The 14,602-nt window shown below is 38.9% G+C and overlaps 1 protein-coding gene across 2 annotated transcripts in view; it reads right to left on the reverse strand.

The window, feature by feature from the left end:
* Window positions 1-7,963: 7,963 nt before the first annotated feature.
* Ids (iduronate 2-sulfatase) overlaps window positions 7,964-14,602 on the reverse strand; it is a 28,204-nt gene continuing 21,565 nt past the window's right edge. For both annotated transcript variants that reach the window (XM_077106849.1, XM_077106848.1), the window contains one exon: window positions 7,964-11,829. In XM_077106849.1, the coding sequence (XP_076962964.1) occupies window positions 11,357-11,829 (473 nt within the window). In that variant the 3' untranslated portion in view covers window positions 7,964-11,356. The remainder of the gene's footprint in view (window positions 11,830-14,602) is intronic.

Here is a 14,602-nt window from a genome sequence, read left to right on the forward strand (position 1 = left end):
GGAATTCAACATTAACACTTTCAGTCCTTGGGGACTTTAGCCCCAGATTCAAGCTGCTTAATGTGCCACAGATAACACAATGCCAATGCCACTTTGCTGCCTTATATCTCTTTCCTGGCTACATGGAGTAACCTCCAGTGCTGCTTCTTCCTGTACACCCAGGCTCACATGGGATCTGGGGTGATCACACAAAGGGCATGGGTATACAAGGCCTCCCAGAGCCAGGGCACAATGGCCAGTAGTTGAACTCGAATTTTGCCTAACGTGAGGCTAAACCAGTGTGCCCAGGCAGATATTAGAATAATATTATAACCAAAATGAAAAAGTGGAACATCACCTCTACTGGCTTCCTCTAAGTGAGCCAGTCTCTTCCACTGATGTCTCTTCCCAGTAGGCAGGTCGAAGAGCCTATTCTCTATGTGAATGTGTGGCATTTATTGCTGCCTGTTTTAGTCAGCCCCTCCCCGTGCTGTGACTAAAAGACCTAAGGAAAAGCTTATTTAGGGGCTCACAGTTTTAGAGGTCTCAGTCCATAGACAGCTGCTCCATTGCTCTGGGCTCAAGATGAGGCAGAACATCACCATGGAATAGTGTGATGGAGGGAAGCAGCTCACATGATGATCAGAAATCAGAGACTCCCCTTGCCAGATAACAAATATATACACCAAAGGCAGCCCCCAATGACTCACCTCCCCCAGCCATACCCTACCTGCCTACAGTTACCACTCAGTTAATTCACATCAGGGGATTAATTCACTGATTGGATTAAAGCTCTTGGAACTCAGTCGTTTCTCCTCTAAGGCTTCTTGGATTGTCTCAAACATGAGCTTTTGGGGGCTCCTCATATCCAAACCATAATACTTCCTAGCTTGGAATATGACCCTCTGCCTGGCATCAGCTCTTACCACCCCAAGACTCTGAGTTCCCTTTAGGAGAACTCCCCACAACAGCTCCTGAGTCACCCTTGTAGGGAGACCAGATTTTGCCAATAAAAATAAAGGACACCCAGTTAAATTTCAATTTAAGATAAATAACAATTAAGTGTTTAATATAAGTATGACCTGTGCAATATTTAGGATATACTTATATTAACCAATTATTGATTGTTCATCTGAAATTCATATTTAATGAGACATCCTGCAGCCCACATGGTGGCTAGCACCTGCTGCCAATGCCAGCCGATTGAGAAAACAGCATAATATCCTGTTTTGCGAAAGTATTTGGAAATAAATATTACAGGCTGCAACCGCAACATTTATGTCATTTTTGGAGGACGTTTTCACCATAGATAAAGCCTGTGCCTCTGGGCTGCAAATGAGACCCATCCCAGAGGGGGGAAAATGAGTTAGAAAGCGGTTAGAAAACAACCCCAGGGGATCTGAGTCCCGAGCTTCATCTGCCGGGTGTTTTATTCTAGTTAATTCATAACAGTGTCTTTAAAATCCTGGACTAGAATTCGAGAACAGTCAGTGTGTGTGACAATCATTTCTCCTTGGAGACGCCCCCCTCCGCCAGCTGGGCGCCCTTCGTGCGTTCTTGGTGCCACAGCGGCCTCCAGTGGCCCCCTGAGCGACCACACGTGTGTCCAGCAACGGATTGGAGGCGACCCAAAGCCAGGGCGGAAGGCGGAAGGAGGAAGGCGGCGGCGGCGCCCTTGGCTGCTTAGGGGTCTCGACTGTGTGGCACCATTAGAGCCAAAAGGTACAAATCCAAGTGCACGCCCTGGAAGTAAAGCTCTTCCCTGTTGCTGTGAGGCTTAGACAAGCCAGAGTCCTATTTCATCTTCCCTGCCTACAGTAACATATGTGCTGACCCAGTTTTACAGATATTCCCTTCAAAACGGACTCGGCTTTGTGAATATTTTTCTCTAACTATCAAGCTGTGGTGACAGAAATGTCACCAAAAGGCCACCTTAAATAGGATGAGAGACTATTCAGCTTAGAATTTATTCTTATTCTATCAGTTGTTCGGACCTCAATGAACAGTTGGGGAAGGTGGGAAAGGCAAATTCAGCGGAAGTAGAACCCCCCACCCAGCCACCCAGCCTCTCTCCAACAACCTAGCAACAGTCTCACTTCATTTCCTATAAGGGCGGCACCGCGATTCGTTATTGAAACCAAACGACTTCCATAACCTTCATCATTTTCATATATGTAGCTCAGGGCAAGAGGTTCTCTGCCATGGCTTCCCTTTGATTTAAAAGCAATACAAAGAAAAACGGGAAATGAAAAAGATAGCCATGGAAATGTGGACGCTTGATCCTAACATACACGTGCATGCCCTCCAGTTACATACAAAGGCAATTTTCCAAACGGGTGGTCTCCAGCCTTCCTCCTTTTACAAGTTGATTTTCTGGCAGCTCCACAGCTTTGAGTTGATTCCTTTGTGCATCATTTCAGCTGACATCTGCCCTCCTCCCCCCACCCCACCCCACCCTAGGAAAGGAAGACTGTGGATGCAGCAGCCCTTGCAGCCTCCCTGACAGAGGTCTGGACTTGAAGGTGGGCTTCCAATAGGCTTGGCCTACTTGGTTCTGAGGACTGCCTGTCCAGCTGTAAATCTGTCTCTTGTTTCCTCTGGGCTTAGGCTCCCACCTCATAGAATAAGGAGCTAGGTGTGTGTCCACCCAGCTCCCAGTCTCTGATTCTGACTATGTTCCCTTTGGTCTTCCTCAGATTCTTGAAATAAAATTCTTTTCATTCATTAGCAAATGTATATATGTCCAAAATGTGCTAGGCACTAGGTTAGGGACATACTATACAGAAATAAATAATAAATATCTCCTCTCCTAGAAATAAATCATAACAAAGCAACATAAATAGTACTAGAGGAAAGACAGAAACCTGGATGCTGTGCTTCACTAAAGGATTGTGACTTTGTGCCATGTCTTTAGAGGACAATTTAGCACTAGCTTCCAGGTATTCAAATGTACACACTGCATAATTAGGGAGCCCCAGTTGCTTGATTGACTCTAGTTAATTTTATTTTGGGTATCAGGGCTTGAACCCAGGGACACTTAACCACAGAGCCACATCCCCAGCCCTTCTTTTTATTTATTTTTATTTTGAAACAGGGTCCACTAAGTTGCTAACGGCCTCACTAAATTGCTGAGGCTGACCTTCAATTTGTGATCCTCCTGACTTAGACTCCAGAGACTCTATAATTTAAGCAGAAAAGGTGTTTTTGTTGTAGAGTTTTTTGTTGTTGTTTTGTTTTGTTTTGTTTTTTGAAAGGCTATGCAGTTGAGGCCCCATTGTAAGTAAACAGAATCGCAAAGCTCAAGGTTGGAAAAAATAGCAGCTTTGACATTAATATTTGTTAAATAAAAATTCTTATGTATTAGATGTCATGGGGGGAAGGAAACCCAGAGGTAGTGTTGTCCTCTAGAAAATGGCCCACATGGAAATTTTCCCAATTAGCATATCATAGAAAGTTGGAGTTGGGGAAGCCCTTAGAAATCATTCAGCATGAAAAGCAGGATGGAAAATAGGATGCAGAAAGTAAATAGGAGATGAAATATGAGCCAATTTTAAAATATACAGAGGATGACATATTCCAAGTGGGTGTTGTTGTTTTCTTTGTACAGTTTTCTAATTCTTCTATGACTGAGCAATACTTTCTCAATAAGGAACATAATATCATTTTAAAAGAAATAATCCAGTGTAACTCCTATATAGGCCAGGGACCTGGGATAGCAGAGTCTCTCTGGATAGTAGGAAACAGAAACCCAATCAACTGCTATTACAGAAAAAAAGTTTTTTTAAAATCTTCATCTCTATTTGAAAGCTCCATACCATCTTTAAAGATATTTTGCAAGGCTAAACTCAAAGGACCACTCATCTTATAGTCAGCACATTATTTTAATAATTGAGTATGCATTCCTCAGTTATAAAAGTCTCAGAGACAGACTTTTAGTAGTTGATTCTGTCAAATGTTTGCCTGTGTTAGGTTTCTTGATGTTGCTACTATTGCCTTTTGGGCCAAATAGTTCTTTGTTGTGGGGGCCTTGCATGTTTCCTATAATCCCTGACCTCTACTCATTATATGCCAACAACACCCCCTTCCTAGTTGTGACAACCAAAAATGACTCTGGACATTGACAAATGTGCCCTGAGAGCAAAATTAAACCCAGATGGGAACCACCTGCCTAGGTGATGTTTAATACTGTAGATGACAGAGAGCTCACCATAACTAGGAGCAGTCTCTTCCAACTATTCAACTTTTATGTCAAATGCTGGTTGGCCATCCATTCCCCTGCAGTCTTCCCTTGCAGCAATAGACAGCAAATTTAATCTGCTTTGCCTATGATGGGTCTGAAGTAATTTTATGACACTGCCATGCTGGATTCCCTAGTCACCCATCTCTACTCATTCTCAAGTCTTCTCTCTCCCAAGTTAAACCATTTCCTCCTTCAGCTGTTTCTCGAATGACATGTTGGGTCCTACCTATATTGGGGCTGTCCTCTGACCTTGTTCCTGTTTGTCCATATCTTCATGACAGCGCTATGTACTCCACTAAGCACATTTTTACAGGTGCTTGGATCACCCCACCCTAACATCTTGGTTCTAGGGTCCACACTTATCCCTTAGGCCTACACTTAACCCTTTCAAATTCCTGCAGTTCATAAGAAACTGGTAAGCTTGCTTTTCTGAGGACAGCAGGGAGGCTGAGCCATGAAAGGCAAGAGAAATTGACCATTCATTGTATATGTGTGTTTAAACTTTGCACCATGCACATATATTACCTGGTCACAACAAACAATCCAGCAAATAAATACATTAAAATTGTTTCACCTGATGATATTCACCCAATCCTCCCAGCCTATCCTGATCCATTTGGAAATTTATGTCTTCCAACAACCTCATTTACTCTACAAATATAATAAGCGTTGCCTTCAAAATCTTTGGTGAAAGCCACTAATACGGATAGGTGGAAAAAGACAAGCCTAGGCTCATCAAGGCACTAAATCAAGACACTAAATGTGCAGTTTTCTAGTTGGCACCCCACAAACCCACTAACTTCCTTCCTTTACCTGGTGGCTATTACCTAACTGGTTTTCCTAAACAGAAGTCCCATTGATGAGTCCTCTTTCTTTATAGGGAGTCTATCATAACTGCAGTGCAAGATGAGAGACATGCCACTGCCCGAAAAGTACTTCTAGACTCAACTGCAGCTCACCACCTACCCTGAAGAATTAAACTCCTTGGCAAAATCCACAACAGAGCTTCCCTGGCCTCTCACAGGAAGGAATGGGTTGGTTACTTTTTTAAAAAATTTTTTAGTTGTTGAACCTTTATTTTATTTATTTATTTATATGTGGTGCTGGGAATCAAACCCAGTGCCTCACACATTCGAGGCAAGTGCTCTTCCATTGAGCCACAACTCCAGCCTCAGATTGGGTACTTGAAGGGGGCAAATACAAGCAGTGGTATCAAGGTTTGTTAAATGGCTTCATTTATTTTAAGAAAGCATCTAGCAGTCCTGAAATGGCAGCAAGAATTGCACACACAATGATAAAGGCAAATTTAATGATTTATTCATACAATAATTCATGCTGCACTTAACACAAATATGAGTGTACATTTTTCAATAGTGTGGAAGAGATGAATTCATTAAAAAAGTTAATGAGTTTTGAATATAAATCACCTGCAAAAGTTTCTTTCAGAAACACACACAGAACAACTATAAATTGGGCAATGGTTTTGTAAATGCCAGCTTCAAGCCTGCTCCAAACCCTCTAACCCATATAAATCACTGTCCCTGACTTTTACAGAGGGAAAAACAAAAGTGGGTAATGCCTGGCCTTTGCTTCTCTCTTTGGCCAAGGCTTAAATCTTGCTTTTGATCAGGTGATGAATACTCTGCTCTTCCTTATCAGCAGTGGGGCTCCTTCTGTCTGGAAGTCAACCTAAACCACTTTTTGTTTTCTCCAGCCTAGACTCAACCCCCATCAGCAGACTAGGGAAATCACCTAGAATTCAGATTCAAATAAGAGCATCCTTTGATCACATCATGGGTGACAGTGATTTGGAAGACACAGAGTAATAATTAAACTCTGATCACAAAGAAAACTCTTAAGGGTGGGCTCTCTATCACATCAGATGGCCTTTATTTTATTAATCATTGAGCAGAAGTGGCATATGCTCCATCCAGCAAGCAAGGAGATGGATAGGGATGCCAGCTGGAAAGTAGCATGTGGAAAGGCAAGATCCAAACAAAAGCAATGATGGTGACTCTATGGGTTATCTGAGGGCATCAACTATGTCATCCCTCTGGGCTTCAAAGTCTCATATGCAGAAGAGAGAAACTTCCCAGAGGAATCAAGAGGCCCCCAATCACAGAGGGGAATGAGGGAACTAGGCTAGATCAACCACAGTGACAGTGGGCTACGTCAAAGGCCAAAAAGACCTTGGAGAGGCCAAGGGAGAATCTAGGCTCTATTTTATTCCCAGATCCCAGACCATAATTCAAGACTCTTCAAGTGCTGGACACACTGGTACACAACTGTAATCCCAGCAACTGGGGAGGATGAGTGAAGCAGGAGGATTTCAAGTTTGAGGCCAGCCTTAGCAACTTAGTGAGACCCTGTCTCAAAATAAAAAATAAACAAAAAAGGGCTGTGGATATAGCTTAGTGGTAGAGTGCCCCTGGGTTTCAACTCCCAGTACCAAAAAATACTTAAATAAATAGGAGAATCCTCCAAAGAATTACAACCTGCAGGGTGGACTTGGTGGTAGAAAAAGAGTTGGGCACACTTTTGAGAATTCATAACCAAAGCCCTTCACACAGCAAAGATATGATTGGCTTGAACACCTGACAGGCAGCAGAAAGTTTTGGTCAGGGTGGGAAAGAGACTTCCCCTTGCCACTACCCAGAGAAACTTAAATGATACTTGTATACCCATGTAGATAGCAGCATTATTTGTTTAACACCCAAAAGGTGGAAACAACCAAGGCATTCATCGACGGATGGATGGAGAGACAAAAATGTGGCTTATGCATACAATGGAATATTATTCAGCTTTAAAAGGGAAGGAAATTGACACATGCTACAAAATGGATGAACTTTGAAGACACTATGCTAACTTCAGTAAGTCAGTCACACAATGACAAATACTGTATGACTACATTCATATAATGTATTTAGAGTAGTCAAATCTAGAGACAGTAAGTAGAGTGGTAGTTACTAGGAGCTGGAGAGAAGTGAAAATGGATAGAGTTCATATTTAATAGGACAGTTTCAGTTTTACAAGAAGAAAAGATTTATGTATATGGACAGTGGCAATAGTGCCATTATGATGTGAAAGCATTTGACACCACTGAATTATATCATTAAAAATAGTTAAGATGAGCCAGGTGTAGTTGTGCATGCCTGCAATCCCAGCAACCTGGGGGATTTCAAATTTGAGGCCAGCCTTAGCAAATTAGAAAAACTCTCAGCAATATAGCAAAACCCTATCTCAAAATCCAAAATTTAAAAAAAAGGACTGGGGATTTAGCTCAGGGGTACAGTGCCCCTACGTTCAATACCCAGTAAATAAAAAAAGTACAAAAATGGTTTAAGTGGCAAATTTTATGTTTATGTATGTATTTTGCCACAATTTTAAATACATATCAAAATGTTTATAGTTCAGTAAAAAAAGATTAATGTAAGGATGTGTTAACAATAATAACTGCCTGCTATTATGAAAAACCATTCTAATGTTAGATCACAAAAGAGAGGTTATATGTGGTAGGTTTCAGCTATGGAAAGATGAAATGTCTGTATCTGTGCATATGCAGGTAGGCAGGAAAAGAAGTGTAAGGAAACACAAATGTCAACAACAGTAGCCATATTCTGAAGGAGTGGGCTTTTTTCCGTCTTCGCTATTTTTCACAGTTTTCAAGTTTCACACAATGAGCATACATTACTCTTATAATGGATTGAAGAAACAGGGTAAGTACAAAACCAAACCACAAAAAAATCAAGGAAAAATGACTATTTATTCACTCCAGATTGGGAAGGGGTCTCCATATTCAATAGGAAAAATATCACACAGGAAAATATTGATTTATTCAATTACTTTAAAAAGTAAAATTGATAAATAAAATTGAAAGGAAAATTCATATAGCAGCAAATGCCATGTCGAACAATCATACAGTGAACAATGTTAAAGGTGTCACCAATAAAGAATTAAAAGATAAAACAGGATATCACTTTCACTTTCACCTATTATTGTAATAGTGCTTTTTTGCTGTATGTTTTTTATTTGCATGCTTGCTGACTCTATTTTTAACTTTAGTACCCTAAGGTAGCAAAAGAGTTAGGAAAGGAGAACATGGGTATGGTTTTTGACAATTTGGCACTGAGAGACTCTCCTAAGGGAATAATTTGAAATACATAGAAATTCTTTATTCACTAAGTTGATCATCACAGCATTATTTATAATAGTGAAAATCTGTATATAACCTAGGTTTCCAAGAAGATTAAATTACAATAAAACTACACAATAAAATATATTACCAGCAATACAAAGTATCTTTGCAAAAATCTGTAATAACCACACATACTAGTTAGTAGAAAAGTAAGAACATAAATTTCATGATTAAGAACATAGTGTACTCACAGCAATGTGAAAAATTCACACCCCCCAAAAGACAAGACATTAAGTGATTATTTAAGATAAAACATACTTTTTTTCACCTTTTACTACACTTCTGTTTTCTGAATTTTTTTATAATTAACACATCAATTTGTAATTAGAAAAAAAACACCCTTTTTAAAGTAAGGTGAACAGAAGACCTTTCAGGAGTGCTCATTTAATCCCTAAACACACTAGAGAGCCACAAAAGCTTCAGCCTCTTGGTGGGGGCACAGGAGCCAGGCTGTGAAAAATGGCTGTGAATGGGTAGGTGAAGAGAGGATGGGCCACAGCTAGGAGGGGGAGGCAGGGACTGGCAAGGGAAAGTCAGCCAAGGGCAGGGGCATCGTGGAGCCAGGGAAGACTCTGACTGCTCAGCGGAGGTCTGTCTAGACCCATAGTAGGCACTGACGGTGTTCTCAAAGGGCAGGGGCAAGAGGGATTTTAGGAAGACACATGGATTCCTTTAGGAAAAGGGGAGGAAAGAGGAGGGGAGGTAAACTACTTGGGAAAGAGGGGAGAAGGACTGAGGCAATGGGGATGGAAGTGGAGAGGAAGAGACCACTGTGAACTCACTACTTACTTTACTCCTAAACCAAACATACTTTGCTCACCTCCTGACAAGTCTTTGTGGGAAAGCTTAGGATAAAGAAATTTCTAGCAGGAGTAACTCACCAACAGCCAGCAATCCAGCTCAAATCTAGAGATAATCCAGGACAGCTCTGTTCAACTGAACCTTCAGCCATGATGGAAATGCTCTAGATCTGTGGTTAGCAAGCACTTGAAATATGGTATGGCTGGGAATCTTCTTTTTAACTTTTATTTCATTTAAATTAAATTATATTTAAATAGCCACATATGCCTAGTGGCTACCAAGTGGACAGCACAGTTCAGCTTAGGACTCATCAAGAGGAGAATTTGGAGATTTTTTATACTAAAACTGTGCTTCAGGAAATCAGTGAGAAAAATGAAGCATACATATTGTAACCAACCAGGAGCTACAAATGGATATGAAATGAGAACCTAAATTAAAACTTATCATTATAACTGTAAAGTAGGAGATAGAGGTAAATACACTGCAAATATGTCAAGAGGATTTCTAGACTGTATCATAAAAGTTAGTGCACATGAAGAGAGCAATAAAAAAGACAAATAATGAGAAAGAAAAAGCTGAGGAAAACCATCTATAAAAGCTGAAGCTTCGAAAGGAGAGTGAAATTCTGGAATTGGGAGAGATAAATAGGACCCTTTACTCCTTAAATAAAAATTGTTGCCTAAGTCACTCAACTGCGTAGAAGATCACTATGTTATATACATTTCTATCATAAGCTAATTAGTTAAAAATGCCTTTGAAATTTCAATAATTTTAATATAATATCTTGTCATTTTGGTCACAATTCAATGCACCACAGTAACTTAATCTAATTTGCTATATTTTATTTCACATTTACCTTGAAACACTGAGTGAGCCATTTGTAAAGAGAAAATTACTAAAATTACTCATTTTGATACAAGACAGACTATTTTAGATATTTACTGAGAAAGATGTTGTTTTGTTGACTTCTGATATTTGATCAGTCTCATCATGTTATAAATACAACTTGTAAATATTCTATTCAAGATAATATGGACTAAACTTATTACTATTACTTGCCTTTCTGGTTATTTTCTTATTTAGGAAATATGGAACTATATTCTGGGGGGAGTTGAAAATTACTTACTATATACTAATGAAAAGTTTTTACAATCCTCAAAATAACTCAGAATTTAACAAAATTTAACAAATTTAAGAAAACTGCTGTTTCCTTTAATAAGTAATTAAACATAGAATGAGTTTCCTGCCACCTACATAAGTGGACATCTGTAATCAATTATACCTAAATAAGAACATTTAAATGAGTCCGAGTCAAACCATGGATATAGTTATAACTTTAAATATTTTCACTGTAAATAACAGACTTCTAATAGATGGTCACTAAGTTTAAAGGTCATATTATTTGCTAACAAATTATTATTGGATCGAGAAAACATCTCAAAAGTTTTAACTTAATTTCCCATGAATTTCATGTCTCTAATCTACTAAGCATTTTTTTATTTGATTTAAAAATAGCACATTAATAACTTGATGCATATTTTATCTTTGGAATTTGAAACCTTGTGGTCTTAGAAAATTGAAAATAGACTTTAAGGTACTGGCTTCTAGAATTAGTATTCAACTTTATAATTGAGAAAGAAATGTGAATTGTATATTAAAATTGATATATTTTTAATATACTGGTAAACCTAAGATGTTATTAAAGTATAAAAATCAGGAATTTAGAGAAGAACTTAATTTGATATATTGTTACTTTTTGAAATGTACTAAATTCCACAAATAATTATTTTTTGATTATATATATGTTACTATTTGGTTAGTATGACCTTGGTATAAAAAAGTATGACATAATTTTGGTTTGTTCATTTTGTACTTATTAAATGACTACACTATGGACTTTTTAAACAAGAGAAAAAGGCTCAGCCCAGCCCCAACCTAATTAACAATTACAAATTAATAAAGACTAAATGAAAAGGATTGGCTGTCACATTCTCTTGGACCAAATGGTTGATGCATGTTTTGATTACCTCATACTCTGGTTCCTTCCAATATTATGGGTAATGACAAAATAATAACCTCTAATGCCTCCTCTCACCAGCTCAAGAGGAGCATGTTACATTTGCCCTCCATTGTGGCAAAACTCAAGGCATCAATGATTGAGCAAGTTCTCCATGTTGGGAGTCATTATATATATTGTGATCCTGTAATGGATCAGAATCCACAAAATACAGTTCCCCTGCATGGATATCAGAAAAATTAGCCATAAATTCATCAGGATTGAAGCCAACCCATATAGTATACCTATAGTCTATGGTACGTATGGAGTAGCCCATGATCTTTATATCTTTTAAACTTGGCTTGTCAGAATTCCACTGAGGGGAGTCTGCAGGCCGGGGGTACTGGCTATAAGCAATCAACTCACGGGGGTTACTGCGGAGATATGGATCATTTTCTACATCATAGAATCGAAAATGCTTCAGAAGGTTCTGGCCTTCTCTACATAGCTCAACATGAAATGAAGGAACAGGGCAATGAGGCGGAACCTGTAGTCCTGCAAGTGCAGCCAGCGTGGGGAAGAGAGACACAAGTTCCACAAGGTCCATGGTTTGCCTGCCTGAAACAGAAAATGACACAGCTGAATTTGTTACATTATAGAAGCCTGCCACACCAGACTGGATGAGTTAAGGAACCTGTCTAGACTCCACATGTTTTCTATTTGCTTATATGTTTGTTTTCAACATTTATTTTTAGCAAAAGAAGTGTAGAAACACCACCAACTCAGCACCTCACCCTCCACTATATACTCATCCAATAAAACATCAAGATGCAAAATTGGTCCTCAGCCTATTGGCACTTTAGAAAACTACCTGACTTTGAAACCACTAGTGTAATAACTGGATTCTGGCCAGCTTCATCAATTTAAGCTCTAACTACTGGGTAAAAGTTTATGATGGAATACAATATTTCAAGTTTCACAATGGCACCCCACAGATCACCCTTTTCTGGATGACTTTTTGATCCATCTTTCCTTTTTTCCCCAACTTTTCTTTTAATATGGTAAAGTACACAAAACATGAAGTTTATTATCATATCTACTTTTTAGTGGACACTTCAGTGACAATAAGTATATTCATATTGATGCATCATGATCACCACCAATCATCTCCAAAATTTCTTTCATTTTACACATCAGAAACTGTCTCCACTGAACAGCAGCTCCCCATTTCTCCACCCCCAGAAACTGGCAACCCTCATTCTACTTTCTATCTCTGTGAATTTCTCTACTCTAAATATTGCATATTAGTGGGATCACATAGTATTTGCTCCCTTGTGTCTGGATTATTTCACTTTAAGAATAATGTCCTCAAGGTTTATCCATGCTCTAGCATATGTTGGAATTTCCTTCATTCTCAAAGCTAAATAATATTTCACTGAAGGTATAATACCACATCGTGTATGTCCACCCATTTGTCAATGGACACAGGTTTCTCCCACTTTTGGGCTATTTTGAATAGTACTGCTATGAATACTCATGTCCAAATTTTATTTGAATACCTGTGTTCAATTGTGCAGTATATATATTTAGGTGTGGAACTGCTCAGTCATATGGTAATTCTGTTTAACTTTTTGAAGACCTGCCAATCTGTTATCCACAGCAGCTATACCATTTTACATTCCTGCTGCTAATACACAAGTGTTCCAATTTCTCAACATCCTCACCAATGCCTGGTGTTCTATATTTTTTATTATTATTCTCAATGGCAATCCAAAAACATGAGAAGGTATTACATCCACCTTTAAAATTTAAATCCTACACTTATCTTTACATCTTACATTGATTCCTGTTCAAACTGATCTTGGTTTTGTACTATCATTCTGGCATTTTGGATAGTTAAGAGATTGTTTAATAATACCTAATTTCAGGGGAGGGGAGGCGGGATAGTAGAGGATAGGAAAGGCAACAGAATACATCAGATACTAGTATGGCAATATGTAAAACAGTGGATGTGTAAACTATGTGATTCTGCAATCTGTATACAGGGTAAAAATGGGAGTTCATAACCCACTTGAATCAAATGTATGAAATATGATATGTCAAGAACTATGTAATGTTTTAAACAACCAATAATAAATTTTTTTTAAAAGTTTAAACATACTTTTTCTTAAAAAAAAGTTTTTTAAAAAGATACTTTACAATGGCAAAATTTGGCTGCTGCTACCATCACTTTAACCAAGTGACCAAAGTGAGCATCACTAACAATGGTATAAGTTGCCAAAAGATTCCCCCCACTGTGACAACAGAATTCAACATCACATGTATATAGAACCCTGATCAAAAATGTTCACTATGAGAAAACAAAGAGACAAATCTAGTATGTGTGACACTGTACAGGACAAACTGCCCTGGATGCTTGTCAAAAAGGGAGGAATCAGATCACTAAAGTCCTTGTCAGCCATTGTGAGGACATGTACTTGTGAGATGAGAGCACAGGAGGCTCCTGAGTAGGTCTGTAGCAAGACTTGCCGTGGAATTTTTTTTGGTGGTAGGAATGGAATCCAGGATCTAGGGCCTCACTGCATGTAAGGCAAGAGTCCTACCACTGAGCTACAGCCCCATCCCCTGTCTTGAGTTTGAAAGGGATCACTTAGGGTGTTCTCAGAAGGAAACACTCTAGAGGATCAATAGCACAAGGAAACAGACCCTTCAGCAAGCAGCTGCTGGTGGCAGAGGAGATGATGAGAAGCAGAAAGGAACAGATTCTGAATGAAGAATGGTGGGCTTGCTGATGGACTGCAGATCACATATGGAATATGAGAGAAAGATTAAGAAGATTCTGTAATTTTTGTGGTCATGTCCTGAAAAGAGTGTCAAAGGCAAGGCTTAAGGTAAAAGAGATAGATGTTCAACTCCAGGGATGAAAGACTAGCCAAGTAGAACAGGCTATTGGACATGAAATTTACAGTTCAGAGAAAAGATACAGATTAGCGATAAAATTTGGAGATAAGATGGATGATGGCACAGGTACATGAAATTACAACTTGGTGATTATTTCCCAACAAAGGTTTCAAGAAAGAGTCTTACCTGTAAGAATATTTCTCCCAGCAAACAAAGGGCTAAAGTCATAACTGAAATTGTTTAACCTTTCAATGATGGGAAAGAAGATAGAGTATACACTGCCCCAAAATTAAGTGTGCAGGAAATAAAATCAGGCAGTATAATTAGCAAACTCCACGGTCCAGAAAGGCCAGAATAATGAATCCCAAGATAAATTGAAATAGGAATCAATATAAAGTACAAGGCTTAGATGCTAAAGATGGATTAAATATGTAAGTCCCAAAATGGGGAACCTGGCTTAGCACAGTTTATGAAAAAAAAAAACCACTCC

Source organism: Callospermophilus lateralis, chromosome X, assembly GCF_048772815.1.
Source record: "Callospermophilus lateralis isolate mCalLat2 chromosome X, mCalLat2.hap1, whole genome shotgun sequence".
NCBI classification, from domain to species: domain Eukaryota; kingdom Metazoa; phylum Chordata; class Mammalia; order Rodentia; family Sciuridae; genus Callospermophilus; species Callospermophilus lateralis.